General features: G+C 49.7%; 4 protein-coding genes and 1 non-coding gene across 5 annotated transcripts; 1 reads left to right on the top strand and 4 right to left on the bottom strand.

Moving 5' to 3' along the window:
• Positions 1-716: 716 nt before the first annotated feature.
• Positions 717-2,517, bottom strand: LOC109736534 (cinnamoyl-CoA reductase 1). The gene is made up of 6 exons (XM_020295747.4): positions 2,244-2,517; positions 1,975-2,144; positions 1,717-1,902; positions 1,469-1,631; positions 1,198-1,390; positions 717-1,100 (listed from the first exon to the last, which is right to left on the bottom strand). The coding sequence occupies exons 1-6, from the start codon at positions 2,386-2,388 to the stop codon at positions 965-967; spliced, it is 993 nt and encodes a 330-aa protein (XP_020151336.1). The 5' UTR covers positions 2,389-2,517; the 3' UTR covers positions 717-964.
• Positions 2,518-8,670: 6,153 nt separating this feature from the next.
• On the bottom strand, positions 8,671-11,045 carry LOC109736542 (protein FAR1-RELATED SEQUENCE 5). The gene is made up of 5 exons (XM_020295754.4): positions 10,948-11,045; positions 10,721-10,866; positions 9,272-10,458; positions 9,061-9,187; positions 8,671-8,964 (listed from the first exon to the last, which is right to left on the bottom strand). The coding sequence occupies exons 2-3, from the start codon at positions 10,783-10,785 to the stop codon at positions 9,618-9,620; spliced, it is 906 nt and encodes a 301-aa protein (XP_020151343.1). The 5' UTR covers positions 10,786-10,866; positions 10,948-11,045; the 3' UTR covers positions 8,671-8,964; positions 9,061-9,187; positions 9,272-9,617.
• A 61-nt stretch (positions 11,046-11,106) lies between these two features.
• LOC120968031 (uncharacterized) lies at positions 11,107-14,846 on the top strand. Its single transcript, XR_012189433.1, has 5 exons — positions 11,107-11,319; positions 11,425-11,573; positions 12,032-12,372; positions 12,444-13,706; positions 13,794-14,846. It is a non-coding gene; the product is annotated as an uncharacterized protein (transcript).
• Positions 14,847-15,011: 165 nt separating this feature from the next.
• Positions 15,012-17,179, bottom strand: LOC109736538 (flotillin-like protein 2). Its single transcript, XM_073504319.1, has 2 exons — positions 16,474-17,179; positions 15,012-15,172 (listed from the first exon to the last, which is right to left on the bottom strand). The coding sequence occupies exons 1-2, from the start codon at positions 17,177-17,179 to the stop codon at positions 15,012-15,014; spliced, it is 867 nt and encodes a 288-aa protein (XP_073360420.1).
• Positions 17,180-19,782: 2,603 nt separating this feature from the next.
• LOC109736533 (peroxidase 2) lies at positions 19,783-21,051 on the bottom strand. The gene has a single exon (XM_020295746.4). It carries the CDS (start codon positions 20,960-20,962, stop codon positions 19,988-19,990), a length of 975 nt encoding a protein of 324 aa, XP_020151335.1. The 5' UTR covers positions 20,963-21,051; the 3' UTR covers positions 19,783-19,987.
• Positions 21,052-26,106: the final 5,055 nt, after the last annotated feature.

Genomic DNA, 26,106 nt, shown 5'->3' with positions numbered 1-26,106 from the left:
TGAGCTCTCCTTTTTCATTTCTCAGGACCATACCACCACCTGCTGCACCCGTGGCCTGGACAAAACTTCCGTCGGTGTTGAGCTTTTGTCCAGCCGGGTGGAGGGGATACCCATTGAAGCGTTGGCTCCTTCACACTGCTTGCATGTATAGGCCGGCCAACTTCATGCACAACCATTTTACCTTTCACCAAGTCTGCATGTGGGAATTGGTGGATGCTCAGCAAAGACGTGATGTACCCGTGATGTTGATGGTTGCTGTTGCATGCTAATTTGTTTCGATGAGACTTTTGGCTATCATTTTTATATTCCTTGTGTGTGGATTGGTGTTGTCATTCTCTCGGAAAATACAATTCTCTTAATCATTTTTTGAACTTTTTTCACATGTACTTGCAGCGGCATTCAAGTAATGCTCCCTGATTTTACCGGGTCAGTGTGCGTACTAATTTTGCCGAGGCCAGTGTATGCTTATGATGCTTGTATTCTCTTAATGTAACATTGCGAGTCAATAGGAAACATCATTTATAAGAAAGATACAAATGGTCATGAAACTTTGTATCTTGAGTATCATATCTGCATTGAGAACGGCTTATGAGACATTGATATTTTTGAGACCGGGTATACGTAAGTTGTCTGACAAGTGTTTTTGGATAAGTCAATCTTTTGCGCCATTAGATTAAGATTCAACGACCATTCTTTTTTTTTTTTCTTCCTGCAACTTTCTTCATCCTTCAATAGCTCCTTCTCCCATAAAACCGACTTACCCAAATTACAAATTCAGTCAATTTACATATAGCAATTGCAGTATTTGTGACACTAGTTTGATCAATACAATTTCACACCACCGTTTGATCATCGCATTAGCTACCGTGCTATCCTTGAACTGAAACTAGCGGCACATCCGCAGTGCTCGTTAGGATACAAAATGCCCACCTGGCTCCGATCCGCGCGCAACCTTGGGCCCTGCTCAGCTGAGTATGCCTGCAGACATGTAGGACTCGACGCTGTCCTTGAGCGTCTCCTCCAGCGTCCTGAACTTCCACCCCAGCCTCTGCAGCTTCTCGGTGCTGAACACTTTCTCATCTCCCACCAGCTGAACGAACCTGCCAAATCATTGTCACCGTCGTCAGAATCCAGAGAGTTTACACCGTGCACACATGGCACATCGATGTACGTACAGATTAAGTGATGGCGTTTTACTTGTTTGCGCAGTTCAGGCTCGGATGCAGGCTCCTGACGACGTAAACCATTTCGGACACCTTCCTGGCGTGCGCACTGCAGATGTACCGGCCGGCCGCCTCCGGGCTCTCGTACGCCAGCACAAGGGCGTCGGCGACGTCCCTGACGTCCACCATGTTCCTCACCCTGTCGTCCATGGCGTCCACGCCGTCGCCTGCAGATACATCAAAATCAATTCAAACGCAGCTTATAATTGCACTGCGAATGTGAAAGGGCACGAGATGTAGCCTACATTTCAGGTATCTGATGAGGAACAGGCTGCTGGTGTTCACCGTGGGCTGCAGCAGAGGCCCGAACACCAGCGGCGGGCACACGGTCACCACGTCCAGCCCGGCCTTCTCTGCGTAAGCCCAGGCCTCGCGCTCGGCCAGCGTCTTGGAGAGGCAGTACCAGTTCTACGAAACCATCAAGCAAGAATGTAAGATGATCATCTCACGGGTCAAGTTGAGTTGACCAAGTCTAGCGACGATGGAAATTCACCTCGGTGGCTCTGCAGTACTCCTCGTTCGACCAGCAGTGTTCGTCCATGGTGGGGCCCTCGGGGGGGTTGGGGTTCATGAAGACCGCGCCGACCGACGACACCACCACGACGCGGCGGACGCCGGCCTCCCGGCAGGCCCGGAGCACGTTCAGCGTGCCGGCCACCGCCGGGGCAAGCAGCTCCACCTGCGCCGTGCAACCAATTAATCACCGTCGCGTATGCTCGCGCTTGTGTGCTACAGCCAGGCTGCTAGTTACCTCGGGGTTCGTGGGTTGGGCGGCGGGGCAGGGGCTGGCGACGTGGAAGACGCCGGCACAGCCGGCCACGGTGGACGCCACACTCGCGTAGTCCAGCACGTCGGCCTTGAACAGGCGCAGCCGCTCGCCGGCGCCGTCCAGCGCCCTCAGGTGTTTATTCTTGGGGTCGCCTGCAGACGGGGAACTTCGCATCTTAATAACAGGCGCAGCAAAGCTTTCACCTAGATCTGCGAGAGATAAGAGGACGGATCATCTCAAGAATATGTTACTGGGATCACGGACGGTGCCATGCACCGCGTAGTCTCCTCCGGCGAGAAGGCGCTCCACGAGCCACGAGGCGATGAAGCCTCCCGCGCCCGTCACGCACACAGCCGCCGCCGCCGCCGTCGCCTTCCCCGCGCCGGCCGGGTCCATATCGCTCCTCTGTCCGTACTCTGTACTGCGACCCGAGAGGGACTACTCGATGTCTGGCTTATCTTCGGTGCAGAGTACCTACCACTCTTGGTTAATAGAGCAGCCGGCTACTGGCTCTATACCGGTGCCATGTCACTTGTAGCTTTCATAGAAGAAGTCTCATACAGTAATGCCGGCTGTAGACGAGCTGCTCCACTAAAAATCTAAAAATCCAGCTCCTCAATTTTTAGAAGACCACGTTTAATTGAGGTCTTCAATTAAAATTGGGTCACTTAATTTTGACCGGGCCAATAATTTCTCAAAGCCGAGTCATTCAATTATTTTATACTATACACCTATGTTTTCTAATTTTCCAGGCCTCACAATTAAGGCGGCTGCTACGCGTAAGCCGGACGATCTTACATAAAGATCATCCGCCCGCGCAGCCGTCTGATTGAGGCGTGCGTGGCCGTTGATTGCAGGCTCGCAGTACACGTCTTCCTTTTCTCGCTACCCCATCCTCCTGTCGCGAACGAAGCAGTACGTCGTTGGAGCAGCAGCCCCTCCCCGGCCAGCAGTGCAGCGTCGCCGTTCGCCGGAGTACTGATTCTGGTCGCACCAGCCCCGTCGTCGTACCACGGACAAATAATTCCAACGCAACATCCCGCAGCCCGCCGATGCTCCGACGCAGCAACGCCACACAGCACCGAGCGTGCAACAGCTTCAATGCAGCATCTCCAGCATCCGGCGAAGCTCCATTGCAGCCTCGACGGAGCTCCATTACACCGTCACAGCTTCCACAGCCCCGTCGAAGCTTCATTGCAATGCCGACGGTGCGTCAAAAGCTCCAACGCAGCCCGGGGAAGCTCCATTGCAGCGGCGGCAAAGCTCCAATGCACCGACGGTGCGGCAAAGCTCCACCGCATCGAAGTTCCATTGCAGCGCCGGCGGTGCTTCAAAAGCTCCAACGCAGCCCGGGGAAGCTCCATTGCAGCGGCGGCAAAGCTCCAATGCACCGACGGTGCGGCAAAGCTCCACCGCATCGAAGTTCCATTGCAGCGCCGGCGGTGCTTCAAAAGCTCCAACGCAGCCCGGGGAAGCTCCATTGCAGCGGCGGCAAAGCTCCAATGCAGCAACGACGGTGCGGCAAAAGCTCCACCGCAGCCCGGCGAAGTTCCGTTGCAGCACCGACGAAGCTTCGTTGTTGGGCGTCGCAACATCTGTTGCCGGTGAGACCTCCCGAATGCAGCGCCGGCGAGCTTTAATGCTTTATCCAGTAGCAGCAGCCGAGCCCCAGCCTTGCAGTGCCCACGGCCAGCGCAGGCGCCTCCAACGACAGCATCGGAGCGGCAGACAACGGAAGCTTCACAGCAGGACGCGGTAGCACCGCGCAGCACTAATGAAGTTGGCTTCCTCGATGAAGCATATAACCATGGGGAGAAGTGGAGATGGGAACGATGGGAAGAAAGGAAGAGGAAGAATTGGGAAGGAGGGGACAAGGTTTCAGAGATGGGAGACGAGGGACAGACGACGCGGAAGGCGTGCGAGTTGCTGGGTCCACGCGGGACACGCGTCGCTAGGAGGAGGCGGTTTACAAGCTGCGTGGATCAGCCGGTTGAAAATAAACGATTTCCCACAATTAATTGAGGTATTCAATTTAGAATTAGGTCAACTGATTTTGACCGGGTCAACACTTTCTCAGGCTCTCTCATTCAATTCTTTTAATTCACTATGTTCCTTAATTTTAAAGCTTTTTCATTCAATTAAGGTATTCAATTTTGGATTTGGTTTATGATTTCTACGAGGCCAACGATATTTCAAATTAATTAGCAGCAACTGGCCTATTAAAATATATCAATCCCGCGCAACCTTCCACCACCTAAAAAAAAAGAAGCGCCACCATGTCATATCCTAGCACCAAACATGCGATCACCGACACCGAAATTTCCTCATAGATATAGGTTGGTTAGCGGATAACTCAGAATCACACCATGAAAGACCCACCAAATCACCGTATTACAATAAAAATAAAACACACTCTATAATCTTCACCACCCGCCAAACTAAATACTCCATCAGTTCCAAAATATAAGGGGTACTCCCTCCATTCCCTTATACGAGGCCACTTTGTTTTTTTGTGTCAAACTTTTACTTATAATTAACAAAATATGGATTATATGTGATAAAAGTATATCATCGGAAAGTTCTTTGAATGTGCATCCAATGAATTTTTTTGGCATATAACTCACTTTATTATAAAATAAATGGCCAAAGTTAGACATAAAAATATGATGTGGCCTTGTATAAGGGAGTGGAGGGAGTATTAGTTTTGTACACAGTCAAATTTCTTCTACTTTGACCAAGTCCAGAGCAAAAATATCAACATCCACAATATTAAACAAAAGAAGTATGAAAATTCATCCCATGATGAATTTAAAAATATCGACTTGATATTTTGGATTTTTATATATTGCTCTTCAAATTTTATTGAACTTAAAAGGTTTGACTTTTCGAAAAAGTAATCTCCACCACCCGCCAAACTAAATACTCCTTCAGTTCCAAAATATAAGGGGTATTAATTTTGTAGAAAGTCCAATTTCTTCCACTTTGACCAAGTTCAGAGCAAAAATATCAATATCCACAATATTAACCGAAAAAATATGGAAATTCATTTCATGATGAATTTAAAAATACCGATTTGACATTATGGATTTCTATATATTTCTCTACAAATTTTATTGAATTTAAAAGGTTTAACTTTTCAAAAAAGTAATACACAATATATTTTAAAACAAAGTGATTATTTTTTGAAGAAGCCAAAAAACAACACCAACGGCGCAGCAAAGCACGCTCAACCCTTCTAGTCAATGGTGAAAGCCGTCATAGAACATGTCAGTTTTGTTTACACTTCCTAAAACACAGTCCTATGGTGCACGGTCGATTTTTCTAGTGCCAGATTTCTTGAGTTGATCCCAGAGCCTGTATTTGTTGTTTCTGTCTTTGTATGTTCTTTTCTGGTTGGGAAATGTTTGCCACCAGCTGGCCGGCCGAAGCGTTTGGCCGGTCTCACGCGCGTCGTCTGGTGTGTCCAGATCGGCCGCTCACATTTCCTCCTGAATCGTACTCGCACGCGTCCACGTGCTGGCGGGGTCCATGCACCGCTTTGGGCACAACCTTATCCCTTCGTTCACGTCGCGCTCCTCTATTCTTGACCACTCGTTCTCCTTTCTTTTTTTGCCAACCACCTCTGATCCTTGCTGCAGCACGACGTCGACCCACGCGACGAGGCGTTGCAGCTTTGGTGGCGAACCACCGGCGGCGACGCGACATAGATGCCGGTGTGACAAAGATGCTTTGGGGGCAAACTATCGGTGGCAGCGCGACAGAGATGTTGCGATGGAGGCGTGCGGCGACGCTGAAGAACCAGTTAGCACTTTGCTGGAACCGACATCGGTGTTTGCTGCAACGAGCAAGGCTATGTGCTGGAACCAGCTTCCAATTTTGTTGGAACCAGACCGTTCCCTCACTGACGACTTCATTTTCGCTGGAACTGCTGGAACCGGCTAGTTCATTTGCTACATCGGATTTGTTTGAGTTTTGCTGCTATGTCTTTTTTGTTGTAACCTTGGTAAATTCTGGTTGGAACCGGCCAATGTTTTTTGCTTCAACTTACGGCTGAGATTGTTGTTCACTAGATTTTTTGATGGGAACACGACGGCGACATTTTTTGCTGCTGGAACCAGCGCAATTTTTTGCTGGAACCGGCTATTTCATTTGCTACGTCGAACATTTGTTGGAGTTGGTGTTGTGTCTTTTTTGCTTCAGCCTTTGTGTATTCTAGCTGGAACCGGGCAATTTTTTGGCTTCAACTGACCACTGAGTATTCGCAAAAAGAAAAAAGAAAAAAAGCCTGACCACTAAGATTTTTTGTTTGCTCAGATTTTTCGTTGGGCACACGTCTTGACGACGGCGCCGAGCCAGAGCCGGTGATGTGAGATTTGCTGCAACCATGGTACCCGCGAGATGGAACCGGTAGGCGTCAGAGCTACATCCATGGTGATGGGATTCATCGGCAGCGGGGGGCCCCTCGCCTGTGCTCGTCGGCCACGGCTACAACAGCGAGCAGACGTGACTTGCAGCGAGCGCGTGGTTTTTCTTGTGACCGGTGTGGGGAAGAATATGACGTGGAAGAGGAGGACCAAATCCTACGGCTGCACGAGGCGCAATCGGTTGGCTGCGGGGCCTATCACTCGCCTTTCTGGTTTGTGTATACGAGAGCATCTTCAACAGCTGCGCCAAAAGAAGCGCGCGGTAAACTGACTTTTTAGCGCACGTGGGATGTTTTCGTGCGCTCCAGCGGTGGCAAGAAACTAGCGCGCGTGGGAAACGATTGCGTGCGCGCGGGAAAAGGCGGCAGCTCGCGCGCTAGATTTGGCACACCGCGTCCGGCGCGCCTATAAAATTCCAGCGCCCTCTGCCGCTCTCTCTCGCTCCCTCTACCGCTTTCTCTCCTCGCCGCCGACACAACACCATCGCGCTACCATGCCACCTCGCCGCCGGGGAGCTTCGGGCTACCGCGGCGTCCGCGTGCATCCGTCCGGTACCTACTCCGTCGAGATTCAGTCGGGCGGCGACATGCGCCTCCGCCTCGGAACCTTCGACACCGTCCAGGAGGGCGCCCGCACGTACGACGCTGCGGCGTGGCGCCTCCGGCGGTCCCATCAGGACATGAACTTCGCCGACGTGGCAATGCGGGAGCGCACATGAGTTGGCGCCTTTCCTGCGGCTTATCACCGACGAGGATCGTCGCAAGAACCTGAGGCGGGAGCGCCGTCTCAGCCTGGCCGAGATGGACGAGGAAGCCATGGCGTTGTGGAGCCATCGCTTCCCACAAGACATCACCAACGAGAAATAGTTCTTCGCCGAGAGGAGGGCGGAGAGGATGAAGAGGAGGGAGGAGCGAGCCGCCTATCGCGAGGACAAGCGAACGCGGAAGGCAGTCGCTAAATACAACATCGCGCTAGGAGATGCGTCCTCCTGGGACTCCGGCGACGAGCGGTTCCTTGACGCCTACGCTCAGACGTCGGAGGAGGACATCACAGAGGCAGAGTCCGAGTCAGAAAGTGACGAGTACTAGTAGTTTCTCGGACATGGAGTATCTGAGCGCGAACTCAAATGCTATCGATATCCAGGACGTTCGATAGTGCATATGGATCTAGGCCAGTTCTTTATATGGGCGGTGGCGGCCTGCTGGAAAATGCGAACTGTAGCGAAAATACGTAGGCGGCAGTGGCGGTGGTGGGCCATGTTGGCCCGTTGGTGTAGTCAGATTTAACACGCAGGTGGACGTCCGTCCGCGGTCGGCGAGGCGAGCCGTGGATCGGAATCGGTGTATCCGTCTGATCCGTGGTACAGGAAGTTCACTTTCCGTTCGGGCGTGTAGGTAGGGATTGAATGTAGGGTCCAGTGTCTTCTCCACCAAGGGCGTGCTCATTTGGGAGCTGGCGACCGCGGCATGGAGAGACGGAGCGCCGGCGGCGAGCCACCGTGGAGTTCCTGGGAACGAGATCCTCTGACTTGGAAGAAACTACTGCCGAGGGACGTCGTACACCCAGCGCCGTTGATCTATATCCAACGACACTCGCTACCAGCGCTACTTTCACTCGCATGGACACGAAAACAAGCAGCCCATACGGCCCAGCACGCCCAGAACTCCTCGCTCGCGCGTCACTGCAAAAAAAAGGTGTTCGGCCGGTCGTTGTCGCCTCGCTCACCTTTCAGGCGCGACGGGGAAGAGCAGCCGCTGCTCCTTCAAGGTGCGACGCTGGCCGGCGGGGAAGGGCAGCCGCTGCTCCTTCAGGGTGCGACGCCTCCTAGCCACGCCCCAGAGCCGCGAAGCAAGCTACATCGCCGCCATCAATCTATCGAGGTCACGAAGCCCGCGCTGTCTCCGTCAGGCCGCGACGCGCCTAGCTGTGGAGGGGGAGGAGCAAGCCACTGCCCCGCGACCCGCCGGAGCAAGCATCGTCGCGCCGTCGAGCTTTCTAGGCCACGAATCCAACGCCGTTGGCTACTCAGGCTCTGGACTTTTGTTGGAAGTTCCCTGCTACTTCAGTTTTAGTTGGACAGAACCAGCAGAGGAAGCAATGGCAACAGAGACAAAGCCAAATGCCAATTTGAGATTGTAATTGATTTAAATCAAAAGTAATGTGTAATGAATAGTGTGACTGAATTTAAATTCAGTTTGCAATGTCATTTGAGATTGGAGTTCAGTGAATAGTTTGAGCAAAATAGATTGTACAATTATCATAAAAAGTGACTGAGATTGAGCAAAATAGATGCCAAAACATATCTCTGGGAGATATGGCTGGAGATTGAGCATTTTAATTTCTACTTGTACAGAAGTTCGACTTGTACATGTGCATAATTAGACTGAAGCGAATGGCAAAATGTTGTCTAGAACTGAACTTGGACTGAACTCAATGTCAAGTAGTGTTGCCCAGAATTGAACTTGCACACCAATGCCCTCTTATTCATTTGCCCAAAAACAACAGTACTTCACCATGACCCAGTGAAAAGATCATCTGTAATTGGCCCCTGAAAATTAAATAAATAAGAATACCGTATGAGCAAGATTTTGCAATCTCTAGTTGGATCATTCTAGATTTTTAAACTACATGGGCACGATTATACCATCAGCAACTGAGTGAAGCTAAGGTTGGTCTTGTAACCTTCAGGCACCTCTGCATTATCCCTATAAACTCTTATCATTTGTAACTTGTGCACCACCACCACCTGCCACTTCCCCGACCTCCTGCATCTTGTTGTGAAAGAAAATTGGAGGCTGTGAGAATTAATGAACATAATGATAACACCGAAAGCATTGTATTGTTTATCAACATACCTCTTCACCCAACTGTGATGTAGCTCTGCTTTCTCTCTTTTTCCTAGCCTTGTGCTTCTTATCGAGCCAAAAAAAATCAGTTTTGAACTCTTTGTTTGGACCTCCTTTTTCTTTAGACGTGCATTAGTCAACAAGTCATTTGATGGGCTAGCATCTATCGGAATTGTACACGGATACCCCAATGTGCTTGCACATGCATTAATTTTTTCTTCAATTTGCTTACCAAGGATGTCATGTGTGTTGTCTACTAACACGACACATTCCGGAAAGTAGGCTGCTCGATCTGCCAAATTATGCAATTTGTGGGAGATATATTTGTAGCTAAGCATGGCATCCATATTCGGATTTAAGACGATATTTCTTCCTTGTTTGTCTTGTACAGTTCCACTTCGTGCTTCCTTTGTCCAGCGCCAAAGTGATTGAATCCGACAAAGACACCAAAGGGCCTACTCTCCTTGTTTGTTCCAAAAGTAGTGTCAAAACTAACAACATCACCAAAATGTGCATAGTCCATGATCATTCTAGCATCAGCCCAGAATATGGTCGCTATTTGTTCTTCACAGTCCATTTGCAATGCATATTGGAAAGATGGGTTTTCAGCAATTTTGTCTTGAAAATACTTAAGCATGCTACCCGCTTGGCCATATGCCATTTCTCGTTGGCGCTTGGTCCGCAAATGGTTCTTGTGATCACGGAGGGTATAACTAAGATTGAGTGGTCCACCAACTTGGCGACTAGCCAACTCATGTGCGGCTTTTGGCCCAATTCCCGCATCATCTGCTGTTGCAATTTCAAAAGCTTGTAACTCTGAAATTTTTCTTTGTGACACCATTAAGTGTAAGGTTTCTGCTAGGTGTAGTGTGTGGTTGTGTTCCAAAACCAGCTCCGACACTTTGAGATTTCCCTTCTTCCGGTCCATTTTAAGCTTCATGTGCACTTCACAATTGGTTCTAGTTTCAGCTCGAGGGCACTCTGTCAAATGATCCCTTTTGTCTTGTGCTCGCTGAACCTCATTTGCACAAACAAATTTACATGATGTAACCTTGCCTTCGGCTGAACTTTTGTTAGTATACCTTTTCCTAACCTCAAAGCCTTTCTGCCCACCGTAGCTAAGCCAATATGACCAAGCCTCATCTGAGCTTCTAAATTCCATGCCAACATAAGGTACCAAACTAGGCAATACAACTCTGCAAAGTAAAAACACCACGAGTAAGGGGATTGTAGAAGTATCACTGAACTATCGAGAAACTTGGTAAATCTGAATATGTCCAGACTTGCATATGTGCAGAAATTATGTAATAGTAACACTTAAACTATTGAGAAATGATGTAAATCTGAATATATGCAGACTTGTATATGTGCAGAAATTATGTAATAGAACTATCACTAAACTATTGAGAAATTATGTAAATCTGAATATGTGCAGACTTGTATACGTGCAGAAGTTACCTATTGGAATCGGAATCCTGGTGGGCTGTGTTGGCATGTTCTTCCATCTCGGTTGCTTCCTCCATGACAGAAAAGATGTTTGATCAAGTTCAACAAGCTGATTCTTCCATGAGAAAAACGGAAACTTGATAGAGTTCCAAAGCAACCTGATGGTGAAAGTTCGATCAGTTGTAGTGTTTTTATTCATGTGAAAGATGGCGTGAGAGGAGCAGAGTATTAGGACTTACGTGATATCGACGAGCAGAGCAGGGCATCCACCTCCGGGCTCCGGCGATCTCTTTTTCGTCGGCTGGCGCCGTCTGCGTACTCTTCGCGCCTTTTGCTGAGGATAGGTGTTGCAGCACGTTCTGCCCAGTGGAGAATTAAGAATCTGATGTGGGCAAGTGGGAGCAACACGCTTCAGTACTCATTCGACACCACGTACAGGACCAACCTATATGACATGCCTTTCAGGCTGTTCATTGGGGTTAACAATCTCTTCCAGAGTGTGATCCTGGCCGGTGTGCTCGTTTGTGATGAGACTCAAGAAAGTTTCGAGTGGGTATTCTCAGAATTCCTTAGAATGATGGGTGGTTCTCCACCTGTGACCATACTAACAGGTAAAACTTATTTTTTTGGTTTTAATATGCGACATGTTTGGTGCATGTAGCTGTGATATGGTGCATAATAAAAATGATAAGAATTCTGTCTCTTTTGTTTTGCAGACGAAAACCGTACCATGGAGCTGGCTATCAAGAGCATTATGCCAGGCACAACACACCGGTGGTGCAAGTGGCACATGTTGCAGAAAACAAAGTAGTCGTTGGGTGCTCTGTACACGAAGAAAAGCGAGTTCAGAGCTGAATTTCATAAGGTGCTGAACCATATGCTGACGGAAAATGAATTTGAGAGAGGGTGGGAAATGTTGCTGGAATAAGAAATCATGTGGCATGTATTCTAACATTGTTATGTTTTTCTTACCTTGGTGCCATCCCTGCTAGCTTTTCTAAACATCACCAAGGTCATTTGTAGTTTTTATGTAATTACTAGTTTAGGGCAATGTTAATTTAGCAGTGCAGCAGAAGGCTTCCTTTGCTTCCTTTTTCATGATTATTGTATACCAGCATCAAGTTTTTGTATAGTTTTTTTAGGGGTAGATTTTGTAGTGATATAGTTCGATGACATCTGTTTTCTGCTTTTCTGAGTTGAAGGCTAATATGTGACTATCATCTTAAACAAGTATTTTTGATATTACTGAACCATGATCCAAGTCCATGTTATCATTTTTCTCACTGATTCTTCTTTTCATGTCGATTTAATGTCATAATACAGGTGATCTAATGATGACAATCAAAAGACAGGAAACACAGCGAAAGGGATACATTTTCCTCATTGATTTGATACTCACCAGTGAATACATTCTCTTCATTGATTCCAAATTCAATTCTAGTGTGTACTCTTGTACCTCCTCTCGAGTAATTTTCTTGTCTAGTACACGATTCATATTTTATCGTCCTCTTGAAAGCGTTGTAGCTCTCAGACGTTCGTCCATCTTGCTACCATCTATTCGGAAAGGCATATGGTTGCCCGGCAGTAATGGAAGAAGATTGGTGTACTTTTCCTGGACCACAAGTAATCTGCTTGCATGACTCATGTTTTGATTTGAGTTACAGGTACTGCCTCAGTGCCTCGTAACTTCTGTTTTGCCCATTTGAGGCTTCAACTAATGACCTGGCACCTGCAGATGATGTATTTTGCAACCAACCATTGTCATGTTCGTGTGCATTACCAGCTGAAGCACACTCCTGTCTCTCGAGCATTCGAACAAGTAAGCTTCCTTATGCGTTCCATGGATGATTGGGCATCGGAGTTACCACTTAATTGTGTGCATGCTTTTGCTGTTGCAATTTAAAGTGGACCACCTAGAAGTGCATTTGCACTCATTTGTGACGGTGAAATAAACCATCCACAATCAAATTGGAGACCTTTGTAATGCAGGTACTCTTGTGTCAGTCATACCATAAAGGGTTGACTAGGTGGCTAGTTTTCACTAACCTAACATGCTGACTTGACAGGCAGGCAAAGTTGCACTGGTAAGCAGGTTTTCGTGAAGTTGTTTCCTCTTGGCATGGTTAGGGCTAGTAGGCGAATAAATTAGCAAAGCTATCACGATCAAGAAGAGGTGACCGAGAGCGACGAACTGCTCTGGGGCTGCAGACCACGGTGCCGTACAAGTGCTAACTTCAATTTTTTTAAATTACTTGTAGAATTGATAGAACATGTATAAATTCCATACCTTTCTGGAACCAGTGCATGAACTAAATTTGTGGACATATGTGCGCAAATATTTTTTCATAATTATGACGTGATTAAAGCCAGTCCAATATGCCTGGAATGCTTATTGAAATGACCACTCTCAAGTCGGCAAGAACAAAGAACATACGACAGTTTTAAGACCAGCGGCCTTCTTTGGCGTGCACATTTCTTTGTACGGGTAAGATAATGTCATAGATTGTACTATGTGGTATAACGCACATAGGCCCATTGTACTATGTGGTAACATTGTTGAGAATTTTTTCGGGTGAATGGATAATGTGTCGTTTACGAAGAGTTCTCTGAAAAATCTGTGTGGAAAGATCAGCCAGGAGCAGGTAGATGACGATGTGAGGAAGACAATGGAAGTGTTTGCTGAATTGGGGTAAGGATCCGCATTTTACATACCATGTGCAAGCAGACAAGGAGGGTCGGAAAAAGAACTTGATGTGGGCGAATGGCAGCAGCAGGCTGTAGTACAGTTTCTTTGGTGGTGTAGTGATGATTGATACAACGTACTGGACGAACCTTTATGGCATGCCCTTAAGACTTTTCGTTGGGGATAACAACAATTTTCAGAGTATTATACTGACTGGTGTACTGCTACGAGACGAGACTGAGGAAAGTTTTGAGTGTGTTTTTTCAGACTTTCTACGGATGATGAGAGGCGTGGTGCCGAAGACAATACTCATTGGTAATATGGCTTGTTTGATGATGTAATATGATAGCCTTATGGTCCTTTCGGGATGAACTGATTAACTTGCTTATGTTATGATTGCAGACCAGAATCGGACGATGGACTGCATAAAAGAACACCATGTCTGGATATGGTGATGTCCCCGAAGCAACCTCGGAAGCCTGCAAGGTGCAAGAGTTGTGGTTTGAGGGCCATAGGAGAAACACCTGCACCAAGGCAATGAAGATGAGGTTAGCAACATGTGTGATGCTGGAGTGTAGTGCTAGGGCTGAGGGGTTGTTTCTCGTTAGTTGTAAACCTGTGTTGTTGTGTTGTCGTGGACTATTTCTAATTTTGTGTTGTACTGGTTGGCAGGCTGAAGTGCAGTTAAAGAATGTGGTGTTGTTTCAGTTAATTGCCCATGGTGTGAATGATGGTTGTGGTCGTAGTTGCATGCTTGATCTCACTGATTCTTGCAATTTGTAGTGCTGAATCCTTGAGGTGATCTTGCTTATTCTTGTAGCCTGGTTTGTTCTGGTTATTTAGATCTGGTTTCTTCTTGAGGAATAGATGGGGTGGTGGCACTGTGGAAGAATCTTGGCGGGGGCAGGGTGATGGAGGAAAATAAAGGGGCCGGTGTAGACGACGCCCGTTATTAGCCTGGCGTCTGAGCCGTGGACCAGAACGGTGTCCCACGTCTGAGCCTTCCGAGTGCTGAACGGCAATCGTCGCATTGATTGCGACCGATGAGTGGACCATGGCCCAAAATTTGTGGGCATATACTAACTGGAATACCCTGACACATACGTGGGCTGGTGGGGATCTAGATGCCATCGGGCGATTGAGATATCGAGCGCATCTGAGATCGAGCTCAGAATAGCACTTTCGTAGTTTTTTGTTTTATTTTGTATCATAGAAGCAGGCTATGTGACGAACTATGAACTATCTATCGTAGGAGAAGACTATGAACTATCTACGCACTATTTTGTATCAACTATCTCCATATTTGTACTATCGAAACCAAATATGTATCGAATCGTAGTTTACATAGTAGAAAAAAATAGATGAAATATAGCGCGCCTGCTGGAGCGGCTCGGGCGCGCTTTATTTTGCGGCGGCCGCTAGAGCCAGCGCACCGCCGCGCGCAAAAGCTGTCTCATCCGGTGCTGTATTTTGACTTTTAGCGCCCCGCATGTTGCGCGACTGTTGAAGATGCTCTGAAGCACTTTGATTCAACAAAAAAAAAAATTGTTGCATCAGTAACCAGCCAAAGAACAAGCAAATTAGTACATGCGTGAAATTCAACGGAAGTCACAAATCCATCTAGAGCTCTGCATGGCGGATGTCGACGGCCTTGGCCGCCTCGACCTCGGGTCCTCGGGCACCTTGGCCTGCTTGTCCCACTCGGCCTTGGCCGCGTGGCGATTCCGCCGCCCTTCCGTTCTCGAGCACATGTACCTCAGCCATCACCTTGGCCTCCTCCTCAGGCCAATTTCATCGCGCAATCTCAAACGGACGTCCGTTTTGTTCGGATTCTGTTCGTTTGCGTAGGACAATGGGGTCGTGTCCGGACGTATCCTGGGATGCGGTGGCCGTGCGCCGCCGCATTCGTTTGCCCCATCCTGTCCGCCAGGGCCAAAAATGTCCATATATTCATCAAAACTAGTTTGCACGTTCAAAATTCGTCTGAAAATTAAAATAGTTTTACAACCTAATTGAAATTGTCCTTAATAAAATAGTTTTACAATCAAATCGAAATTGTCTTGACTGAACATAAAATGAACCAATACATCTATTGGTTGCCAATATGATCCCACACGTGCTCAACCAAGTCATTTTGAAGATTCAAATGAGTGTGCCAGTCACGCATCTCACGGTGGAATTGGAGAAACTATTCAAATGTGGCCGGGTCTTGGTGCAGGGGCTTAATATTTTCACCTTGATAATCAAATCCTTGGTCGAAGATACTCTCATCACGCTCGTCCTCGACGATCATGTTGTGCATGATCACACAAGCAGTCATCACCTCCCAAAGCTTTCTTTCATCCCATGACAGTGCAGGGTTTCGAACGATACCCCACCGGGATTGAAGCACACCAAAAGTACGTTCCACATCCTTTCTAGCACTCTCTTGCATTTGGGCAAATCTCTTTCTCTTCTCACCTTGGGGTTTCGAGATTGTCTTCACAAAAGTTGACCACTAAGGATATATATAGTATCCCTTGTTGTATTGATGGCCGTTGATCTCAAAGTTGATCCCGGCTACTGGCCGCTTTGGAGCTCTCGTCGGAAGCTGCCGCGGCCGCCGTGGTACGTCACCGGCGGTCGTGTCCCCTCTGCCACCGGCAAAGACGGCGACGGCCAAACCTCCTCCGATCGACGGCCAAAACTACGGCGAAAGCGCGGGCGTGGTGACGGCCATGTCGAGACGTGGTTTGGTATCGACGGCCGGGGGCTGCGGGGTGAGGAGGCGGCCGGAAAATAGCGGCGGCGCCGGCGGCGGAGCGGGGCGGGGAGAGAGGGTGGAAGCGTTGGGAGCGGAGCGACTGCTAATGTCCCCGACAGGCGGGTCGGGGGGGGGGGGGGGACAAAGGCGTGCGTCGAGGCCGTCCGCGCGCGTCCGTTTCACCCCAAACCGAGCGCAAGTTTGGGCCGGGAATGGGTCGAAAACGGACGGAATTCGGACATTTGTCCGTTTGAGGCCGCGCGTTGGACCGTGCTATTTGTCCGTTTTACCCTAAACGGACGCACTCGGACTAGATAGGGTTGCGCGGTGGAGTTGGCCTTAGCCCTTGGTCGTGCTGCAGCAGGGACAACACATTGGTCTCGGCGTCCACCTTTGCCATGTTCTGCGGCGTCAGCCCCTCGCTCTCCTTGGCTCCCACCTCTCCCATCATCCGGGCCTCCGCCACGTCCACCATGGCCTGGTTTGCCGCGTCCTGCTGCGTCTTCTGGCCAAGGTAGGAGAAGAACTCGTGCCGCGGCACCTCCACCAGCTGCTTCACGTCGGCGTTGTCGATGACCAGGCCGAGCTGGTTGAGCTCAAGCTGCACCCTGCTGAACACCTTCTCCTTGAACGCCTTGCTCCCCTTGACGATCTCCTCCATGGTGAGCTCCGCGGCGAGCACGCGGGTCTCGCCCTCGACGATCCCTTTGACGAGCTCCTGGACGTGGATCTTCCTCGATCTGTCCAGCGGCGCGGTGAGCTTGGCGTAGAGGAGGAGCTGCGTCTCGAGGTCCTTCCCGTCCGACTCCTTGGCCCCGGTGGCCGTGATCTTGGGGCCGATGGCGCAGACGGCGGAGAGTATGAAGGGCAGCTTCTCGGCGCTCATGGCGTGCACCTCGAACTCGTAGTTCACGGGCGAGATGTTGAACTTCTTGCACTGCTGCCCCACGAAAACCCACGCCTTCTTGGCGAGCTTGACGCCGTCGATGCCCCAGCCGGTGATGGCTAGGTACTCCGACGCGTCCGCGACATGGAAGCTAGCCATCTTCGATCTCCTCCACCGATCCTTGCTTTGAGATCTACGTATGGCGTCGGCGACAACTACCTTCCGGTTCCGGGGGAAAAAAGGCAATACAGAGAGGGTTACGAAGGGGTATCAGAAACATAATCCATCAATATCTTTTTTTTGGAACGAAGGCTCAAGAAGAGCCCGGCTTTGAATTAACAAAGCCATCAACCGGCCAGGCGAACAAGACTGCAACAAACAACAAGAAAGAGGAAAGCGGAAAGAAAAAGATACAATGTGCTCAGCAGAACAACTCGAAGGCAAAGAGTACAACCACTCTTGCCATCGAACGACGCAAAGCCAAAACTAGCTAACCTACGAAAGCGCCAGGAGGAGGGCACCACCATTCATGATTTGTGTCGCTGGCTGCCACCAAAGGGATCAAACAGGGTAAACATGATCTGACTCCGCTGCCGCAAAGGGCCCCTACCCTACCACCCGGGTTCGACGGGTGCCGCCCCGGCGGCCGACGGAGTGATTCACCCTAGAATCCAAATCAGAGTGCCCCGGCTGCCAAAGGAGAGGCACAAGGGACAGACCCTCATGAAACGGAGAACCGACCACCAAAACACCGTCGTCGGCAGCAGCAAGGCCAAACACCGAACGAGAGTTATCAGACACAGACGCTGAAACCTCAGAGAAGGCCAAAAGGATGCGACACCATGCCCCCTAGTCAAGGATAGGAATTGCCACGCCGAAGGCCTACCGCCGGCATGGAGACAGGGACCCCAATCCCCTCGAACCAGCGGCTGGAACCCTCCGCACCTGGACCAGAGAAGGATGCCGTTGATGGAATCAGGCCACCACATGCCGCCCTCGAACCACACCCAACTCCACCACCACTCGAGCCATCCCCGGACGACACCCTCAGGAAGGAACACGCCACCAAAATGTCGTTGTCGCCAGGAAAAGGGGACCTGAGGCTTTCACCTGAGCTCTTGGACGGGATGGGAGGAGGAGGAGTCCCACCGAAGCCTCCAACAAGGTAAACGATGCACAAAGGCGTCGCCTTCGGTGTGGCCGCCACGCCGGCCAGGGGTTTCCCCTGGATCCGCCCCCAAGCACCAGATCCGCGCACCCGACGCCGAGATCCAGCGACCAGAGCCGCCAGAGGCCGAGATCAGCGCGGATCGGAGTAGATCGAGGTTGAAGACGCCACTTCTCCAGGGCGCAAACGACTGGCGAGGAGTCGCCGCAGCAGCCGTCGCCCGCCGCCTCCGCGCCGCCCTCACGGCCAGGGAGGCGGCCCACCTGCACCCGCCGACGCCACCCGCCGCACAGGCCACGTCGCGCGCCGCCGTCCGGGGCCACCGCCCCGGAAGCCGAGGCCCTCCACACAGGGTGAAGCCGCCGAGATCCCCGCCGCCACCTTCATCAGAGCCGCGCGGGCTCGCCGAGGTGCTCCTCTGGCGGCGGCGGAGGGGGGGAAGGGAGGGGAGGGGGCTAAAGTTTGGCGGCTAGGGTTGGCCCCCGAGTCGCCTCGGAGGAGACGACGCGGGGGGGGGGGGGGGGGGGGACCTATTGGAGGGAGTCCAAACATGCAGATCAATCCATCAATCTCTAATAAGTGATAAACACAAAGAGACACGCCTGATGGAGTGCATACATAGGACACTCAGGCACTCCGGCCGGAAATTTATAGGGGTTTGCCTCTTGTTGGTTCAGGGAATCTAAAAACCATCACGTTCATGTATAGCTGAGATTGTAATCTCGTTGATGGTGTCTTGCAGCAAGATTGTAATCTCGCTTGTTGAAAAAACTTTCAATCAATTTATCTTAATCATGGCAGTAAAAAAACACAAGAGGTAATAAAAATTATAACCAGGTCCGTGGCACTTAGTGACGACTACAAGCACGAGAGCGAGCCAAAGGCGCGCCGCTGTCATCAACCCCCCCCCCCCCCCCCCCCCCCCCGGTCCCCTCGCTGAAGCCGAGCAAACCTTGTTGTAGTAGACAGTCAGAATTCGTCATGCTAAGCCCACATAGGACCAGCACACCATAGCAGCAACCATCGCCGATGAAAAAAGTCGTAGATCGAAAGGATCAAACATGTAAACACCGAAACGAAGACAAACAAAGACCGAATCTAATTAGATCCACCGCAGACCTACACTGACTAAATCCCGCGAGATCCGACGATGACACACCTCGGCACGCTCTCCAACGACGCTAGATGCACCATCGGGACGGAGATAGAACGTGGGAGACATTATTCCTACCAGTCTTCCTAAGTCTCAGTCGACTGAGACTTCGTTAAGGCTTAGCCGATGCTATATCCGCAAGATCTTACATTGAGATCCGTGCAATTTTTGTTTTCAGTTTTCTTTTTCTTTTTCTCTCTTGCATGTTATATCACCTGACTGAAACTTGGTTAAATCTCAGTCGACTGAAACCTAGCCACACCCTATTCCTATTGAGGGATATCGCCACCGCCACACAGCCCCAACCAAGATAATGAACCTAACAAGAACGAGAATGGGGTCCCTCCCAGCGGACCTCCATGGCCCAAAGGCCATCGGAGAGGGGCGGACCGGCGGCGGCGGACGGGAGGAGGAAAGTTAGAGTCTTTTTTGTGGAGGAGGTAAGAGAAGTAGATCTATTTGATTCGCCAAAAAAAGAAGGAACAGCAGTAGCACCAACAAACCAGCCAAAGAATTTTGAAGAGTTGAAACAACAGACAAATTACATGCGTGAAATTCAACGGAGGTCACTCACAAGTAGGTGAACCCGCAAGTGCAAAAACTGAAGTGCACAAACAAAAATAGGACGCCATGATGATTCGTTGGTTCAGTGGTTGACGACCCTGCAGTTCCTCCTGATCTCTCCCTGGTAAGCGGTCTTCACTTCGATGGCTCCCATCTTGACCATCGCCTTGTTAAACTTGGCCTCCCACTGCCCGGGAATGTTGGCGCTGTCGCGCACCATCTGGGTCGTCGCCGGCGTGGCAAGCAGGGCGGCATCCGACGTGAAGAGCACCTTGTGCGCCAGGACGTTCTTGTAGTACTGGTTGTCGAGCGCGTTGGGGGTCACCACGTCCTGGTTCACCGTGGGGTCGTTGGCCGAGCTTGGGCTGGCGGGGCACTGCCTCCTCAGCACGTTGGCGAAGCCGGTGTTGATGTCGGAGGGGACGGCGAGGCGATCGGAGACGAAGGACGAGCAGTGGGACACCCCGATGGTGTGGGCGCCGGAGAGCACGACCATGTCCTCCGCGGTGAGGCCCTTGGCGGCGAAGCTGGCGATGAGCTGGTCGAGGTTGAAGACCGGAGGCGGGAGGTTGTCCAGGGCCTCCGTGGAGTTGGAGACGCGCCCGTCGAGGCGGCCGGCCGGCATGTTGATCTTCATCGTCATTCTGGTAAGGAAGTAGGCGGCGTCACGGCCGGCGAAGGCGACGATGTCCGCGCAGGAGACGACGCCGGGGCACGCCTTCTCGACGGCGTCCTTGGCGGCGTCGATGACCTCGAAGCCGCGGAGGCTGGGGAAGTTGGGAGGGCTGAGCTTCTCGGGCTGCGGGTTGGCCGGCGTCGGGTCGAGGAGGACGGAGGCGTCGCACCCCTGGACGAAGCAGTCGTGGAAGAACATGCGGATGAGGCCGGCGCCGATGCCGGCGTTCTTGTAGACGAAGCGCTTCACCTCCTCCCTCACGATGGCCTCCACGCGGGGGCACGTCTTCTTGTAGTAGCCAACCTGCAGGCCATGGCACGCCGACGACAAGAGCAATGCGCATGTCAGCGCAACAGAGAGCCTAAGCCAGGCGGCAGCCATTGTTTCCTCAAGCTCTTAACTAAGTTATCAGCCTTTGTGTACTATCAATATCGAGAGTGTGATCGACCGATGAGAAGGCGATGAGATGTTGCTCGTAAGGTAGGGCTATTTATACGTGCATCGACGACATTGGATAGGTAGCTAGTCTCAGATGATTAATCGACGACATTGGGCCGATAATTGACCAGCATGTTGTGATTTAGCTGGTATAGAACATGGAGGCTGCTGGAGTCTAATTGTGACGGTGTTCTCGTTCAGTGAAATCGTCCTTTTCTTGTCCCGGTTTGTCTTGATGAGGTACAAGCATGTTGTAGCCAGCGAGGTATGAGTGTATGATTGTACATTAGGATAGCTTTGATATTGTTGGCACCATTATAATTGGGATTAAGATGCGAGCTTAACTTCCGTGATAATTGTGATGGGAATGTTCTTGCGTGTTCCGTGTGCCTGACAGGTCACGACGTTCATCCGTAAACATGCATGGGAGTGGGCTGTCTTTTGCCTCTTGCATGCGCATATGGTTCTTGGCTTCCGGCTCTTTTTTAATATAAACTGGGTGGTTGCTGAATCAAGTTCTTGATTTGCTCATGGAGTATGCTGCTTCCAGCACATGGTGAGTCGGTTGCATGGAAATGCAAGGTGGACTCTTTTAAACAAAACTTCAGCAACTGCCTATATCACATGGGGATCAGTTTGGCCTCTGACTTTTGTAGAACCAACAAAAAAAAACTCGCTGGCGGGCTACAGGCTACAGCAGTGGATGCTTGGAAGTGGGTGGACACGGTCCGGTCCCGGTCCGAGCCGTCGTTTGGACCGGCCGCCGGCGGTCCGAGCCGGACCGGACCGAGCAGTGCGGCGGTCCTGATTTCGGGGACCGGACCGGCAGGCGCGAAGCTCGGTGCGAACCGGCGGTCCTCACGGTCTCGGCGACATCCAGTCACTGCCATGTGGGCACAGCGTGACGGAGGGGTGGTCGGAGAAGAAGCAGGGTGGCCGGAGCTGGAGAAGACGCTCCTGATGCGCGGCGGCGCGAGGGATAGGCAAGGAAGAGAGAGGGAGCGGCTCGGCTACGCGGGGGAGACGAGGAGCAGCTTATCCGCATGTTTGGCTCAGCTACGCGGGGGAGATGCGCGGCGGCGCGAGGGATAGCCAACTTGGAACCACAGCACCATAAGGTTAATGAAAGCCTTTTTCCGCCAAAAAAAAAAAGCCTTGGAAGGATGGAGCATCGATACCGAGGCAGCTCAGAAGAAGCTTAAGATACCCCTAAAAAGACTTAAGATAAATCTTAACGTGGAGTTTGACTCCCTTTTTTCTTAAGAAAAAGTCGTTGAAAATAAATAAATAAATTCCAGGGGAAAATAGAAAAATGTTGTACTCCAGAAACTACAAGAAAATCAAAAGTTGTATTCGAGAAAAAAAAAGTTGCCTATTCCTTCCCAATAAACCGAGTGTAAGCCGAGTGCGTAAATAAAATACACGGCAACAAAAGCAGGCTCGGCTTAGGCACTACGCTGAGTGCATGTTAAAATACTCTCGGTATACGCAAATTTTTTGGTATATTCTAAGAAAAACTCTCAGCTTACACCTGTGTGTCGTTAAAAAGAATTGACACGTGGCCGTCCTTTCCGCACCTAACGGCCTCATTTATGTTCATACATTTTTTTAGAGAAAAGTATGTTTTTAGTCCCTCAAGTTTCCAAAAGGTACAGACTTGGTTCCTCAATATTTTTTGGTATACATTTGGTCCCTCAAGTCTGAAAACCGGACAAGTTTGGTCCTAAACCAGATTTTGACCCCGTTGACCTGGTTTGACAGCCACAAAACCGCCCGATGAACAGTAAATTCGAGTTTTAAAAAAACTTCAAAAAAAACTGAAATTTTTTGTGGCCAATATGCTTACATGCGGACCCCAAAAAATTTCAGTTTTTTTAAGTATTTTTTAACTCGAATTTACTGTTCATCGGGCGGTTTTGTGGCGGTCAAACCCGGTCAACGGGGTCAAAATCTAGTTTAGGACCAAACTTGTCCGGTTTTGAGACTTGAGGGACCAAATGTATACCAAAAAATCTTGAGGGACCAAGTCTGTACTTTTTGGGACTTGAGGGACCAAAAACATACTTTTCTCTTTTTTTTTATGAAGTTCAAGACAGTGTGTGGGATAACATGTGCGGATTCTCGCGTATCGTTGAATTCAAAAAACTTGTAGAACATCCGATTATCTTAGATGTAATATTTGCATTTGAAGTATTGTTGTATTAGTGATATTTGAATGTTCTTTGCGGATGAATTGTGTTATTTTCTATACTTATTTTAAATGTTGTGGACATAAGAAGAAAAACATGGACATTTAGGGGATAAGAGCATCTTTTACAGACCCTGCAAAATCCCGACCCGCAAAACGCGTTTGCAGTTCGCGGAAAAACGGTTTTGCGGGCCGGCGCGGATGACCGCAGAGACAGACCCCGCAAAACGGACCCGTATAAAAGGATATTCGCGGAATATGCTCTTTTACGGGTCAGTTTGCGGGGTCTGGTCTTGCGCCGCTCCTGCCGGCCCGCAAATCCTAAATTTGCATCTCAATTTGACACAAGATAATGCATTTCTTTGCTTTTTCAACAACATTGGATACATAGGTCATCACCAAATCTTTGCTAGAATAGCAAGACCAAAGAAAACAATAACCACAATTATGCATTTTAGAAGATTTCCAACTTCCATAACTGCACCCACTAGTGGCACCAATATTTTCTCCATGCATTCATTGTTGATCTGTGGATTCTTGATTTTGCATTCTTCATTCTTCTTCTTTGGTTCTAAAGAAGTAGACGTTGCTTCCCCTCTAGTTGCAGTGCGCAGGCAGCCGTTTCATTGCCTTTGATTGTACTAAGGAGTGCACGAACGTCTATTAAGTTTCTTTCTATCAATAAATCAATGTATTCGCCTTCCCAAAACCAAAATGAGTATCCATCTTCCTACACACATGATGATGTTTGAAATGAGCTATCGCAATTGAACCAAAGAATGCGATGCCAAAGCCGAATGAAAACAACACGTACCCCGCCGTTTTCGCATTTGAAGAACACCCATCCGGGTGCTTCGACTTGCCCGAAGTTAGCCGCAGCACTGTCCGCGTGCAGTCGTCGCACTGTATGAGCGGAATCGGCGATCCACAGAGCCTCTGCGCGAGCGCCGAGCCCGGCGGATGGCCGGCCGAATCCATGCCCGCAAACTATCGGCAGTGGCGACAGGGCGAACCCGTACCTAAATGCGGCGATGGGACTTTGCCGAGGCTGCGCGAGGTGCTCCCCGACCACTCCATCGCTGGACGCAGCCACCGGCGGCCGGAAAAGCCAAATCCGGCCGCCCGCAACGAAGGACCGCAGATCTGCAACTTTCCGGCCAGCCGACGTAGGACGGGTGGGGGGGGGGGGGCGGAGGCAACCTCATGCGTGTGGCGGCCTTTCGGCGTGATCCCGCCGGCTACTTTCGCCGGAATCGTGGGCGGCGGGGCGAGGGGAGAGGGAAGGTGGTAGGTGGGGAAAAGCGCGGGCTGAAATGTCCTCCCCACCAACCGCTCCTGCTATATGCAGTGCACCGACGGGCCGGGAAGGGGGGGGGGACCCGCGTATTCGCGGGTTAGGGTCAAGTTTTTGCCGCGCCCCTCAAAAATTTTGCGGGCCGGCCGCGTTTGCAGGGTCTGTTCAGGCGGGATTTTGCGCGCCGACCCTTATTTTGACGGTTATTTTGCGGGTCGGGGCTTTTTGTGGGGTCTACTAGAGATGCTCTAAGGTTAGATGGCCGACTCTCGTATTCTTGCATGTGGACGAGTCTGATCAAATAGTTTCGCCATTTTGAGGGCTCGCGTTGGAAATGCCCTTAGCATGTTTTCTTGGCGCGACGGCGATGACATCGTCTCTTCATAGTTTGATCCTCCGGCCTCATATCTGTCACGCGTTCCGCCCTCAGATGCTCGCATAAGGCATGTGAGAAATAATTGAGATTTCTCTTGAATTTGTTGTTGTTCCGTGTTGGTCCGTCAGAATACGTGGCCTTGATTTTTCTTTCTGAGAAACAGGGTCCAAGATCAACAACATGTTCGCCCAACGTTAGACCGGCACGCGATTAGCCCATCGAGTGACACACGATCAGCCTGTTTGGGAGGACGAAGACGGTCGACCCACCGGACATCGATGTAACTTTTTGAATTTTTCAAGGATATTTTTACTGCACCTCCTAATCCGGGGAGCTCCTATACAGCGCTGCAGGCGCCCATTAACGATCCGGCGCCTGCAGCGCTGCTAGCATGGGTCGGCCCACTATCGTGCTGCCCCAATTTTTTTTAAAAAAAAATTGTCACGAAAAAAAAATGAAATCAAAAAAGGTTTAAAGATTTAAAGAAAAAGGGTTCATCCATTTGAAGAAAAAGTTCATATCTTTAAAAAAGGTTCATCAATTATGAAAAAAGTTCATAAATTTGCAAACAAGTTCATTCAAATTGAAAAAAGTTCATCCAATTTAGCAACAGTTCATTATTTTTTATAGTTCATTAAATTTGAAAAAATCTCATAGAAATTCAGAAAAATTTCATGTATTTTTAGAAAAAGTTCATTGAACTGAAAAAGAAGTTCATAAATAAAAAAAAGTTCATCCATTTTCAAAAAGATGTTCATCAAATTTCAAATAAGTTCATCGATATTCAAAAAGTTCATCAATGTGAAACAAAACTGTTGAAATTTTTTAAAAGTGCATAGAATTTTCAAAAAGGAAAATGTCTACCGGCGCCTAGATGAGCCGGCCCATTTACGGACGCCACAGGCGCCTGGCGCCAAATAGGAAATGCCCATAATCCGCGCGTAGGTCGTTGAATAGCGACCTACCGCGTATCACCACGTGTTCGTCTGCTCTTTTCTGGGCCGACCCACTTCCGTTCCACACGGGAAGTAGAACAGGGTGTGCAACTGGCTGTTTTTTTTTGTCTCAAAAGAAAAAACTGGCTGTTTTTTTTCTTCCACCGGTCTCAGCAAGGTTCTAGAATCTTCCCTGGACCGGGTTTTTCTTTTTCTTTTGTTTTTTTCTGGGTTTTCTTTATTTTTATTATTCTCTTTCTTTTGTGTTTTTATTTTTCTTATTTTCATTTTTTC

The sequence above is a fragment of the Aegilops tauschii genome, chromosome 7 (genome assembly GCF_002575655.3).
Source record: "Aegilops tauschii subsp. strangulata cultivar AL8/78 chromosome 7, Aet v6.0, whole genome shotgun sequence".
NCBI classification, from domain to species: Eukaryota; Viridiplantae; Streptophyta; class Magnoliopsida; order Poales; family Poaceae; genus Aegilops; species Aegilops tauschii.
Note: the sequence above shows the minus strand (reverse complement) of the source record. Positions and strands in the feature narration are given on the sequence as shown.

What these genes read in the sequence shown, in the direction of transcription:
- LOC109736534 (XM_020295747.4), bottom strand. Translation starts at nt 2,388, where the DNA reads ATGGACCCGGCCGGCGCGGGGAAGGCGACGGCGGCGGCGGCGGCTGTG. An exon ending in TGGCACCGTCCGTGATCCCA is followed by an intron (nt 2,145 to 2,243) that starts GTAACATATTCT and finishes CCCCGTCTGCAG; the next exon opens with GCGACCCCAAGAATAAACAC. An exon ending in AGCCTGAACTGCGCAAACAA is followed by an intron (nt 1,101 to 1,197) that starts GTAAAACGCCAT and finishes ATGATTTGGCAG; the next exon opens with GTTCGTTCAGCTGGTGGGAG.
- LOC109736542 (XM_020295754.4), bottom strand. Translation starts at nt 10,785, where the DNA reads ATGGAGGAAGCAACCGAGATGGAAGAACATGCCAACACAGCCCACCAG. An exon ending in CAGGATTCCGATTCCAATAG is followed by an intron (nt 10,459 to 10,720) that starts GTAACTTCTGCA and finishes TTTACTTTGCAG; the next exon opens with AGTTGTATTGCCTAGTTTGG.
- LOC109736533 (XM_020295746.4), bottom strand. Translation starts at nt 20,962, where the DNA reads ATGGCTGCCGCCTGGCTTAGGCTCTCTGTTGCGCTGACATGCGCATTG.
- LOC109736538 (XM_073504319.1), bottom strand. Translation starts at nt 17,179, where the DNA reads ATGGCTAGCTTCCATGTCGCGGACGCGTCGGAGTACCTAGCCATCACC. An exon ending in GCAGCACGACCAAGGGCTAA is followed by an intron (nt 15,173 to 16,473) that starts GGCCAACTCCAC and finishes GAAATTGGCCTG; the next exon opens with AGGAGGAGGCCAAGGTGATG.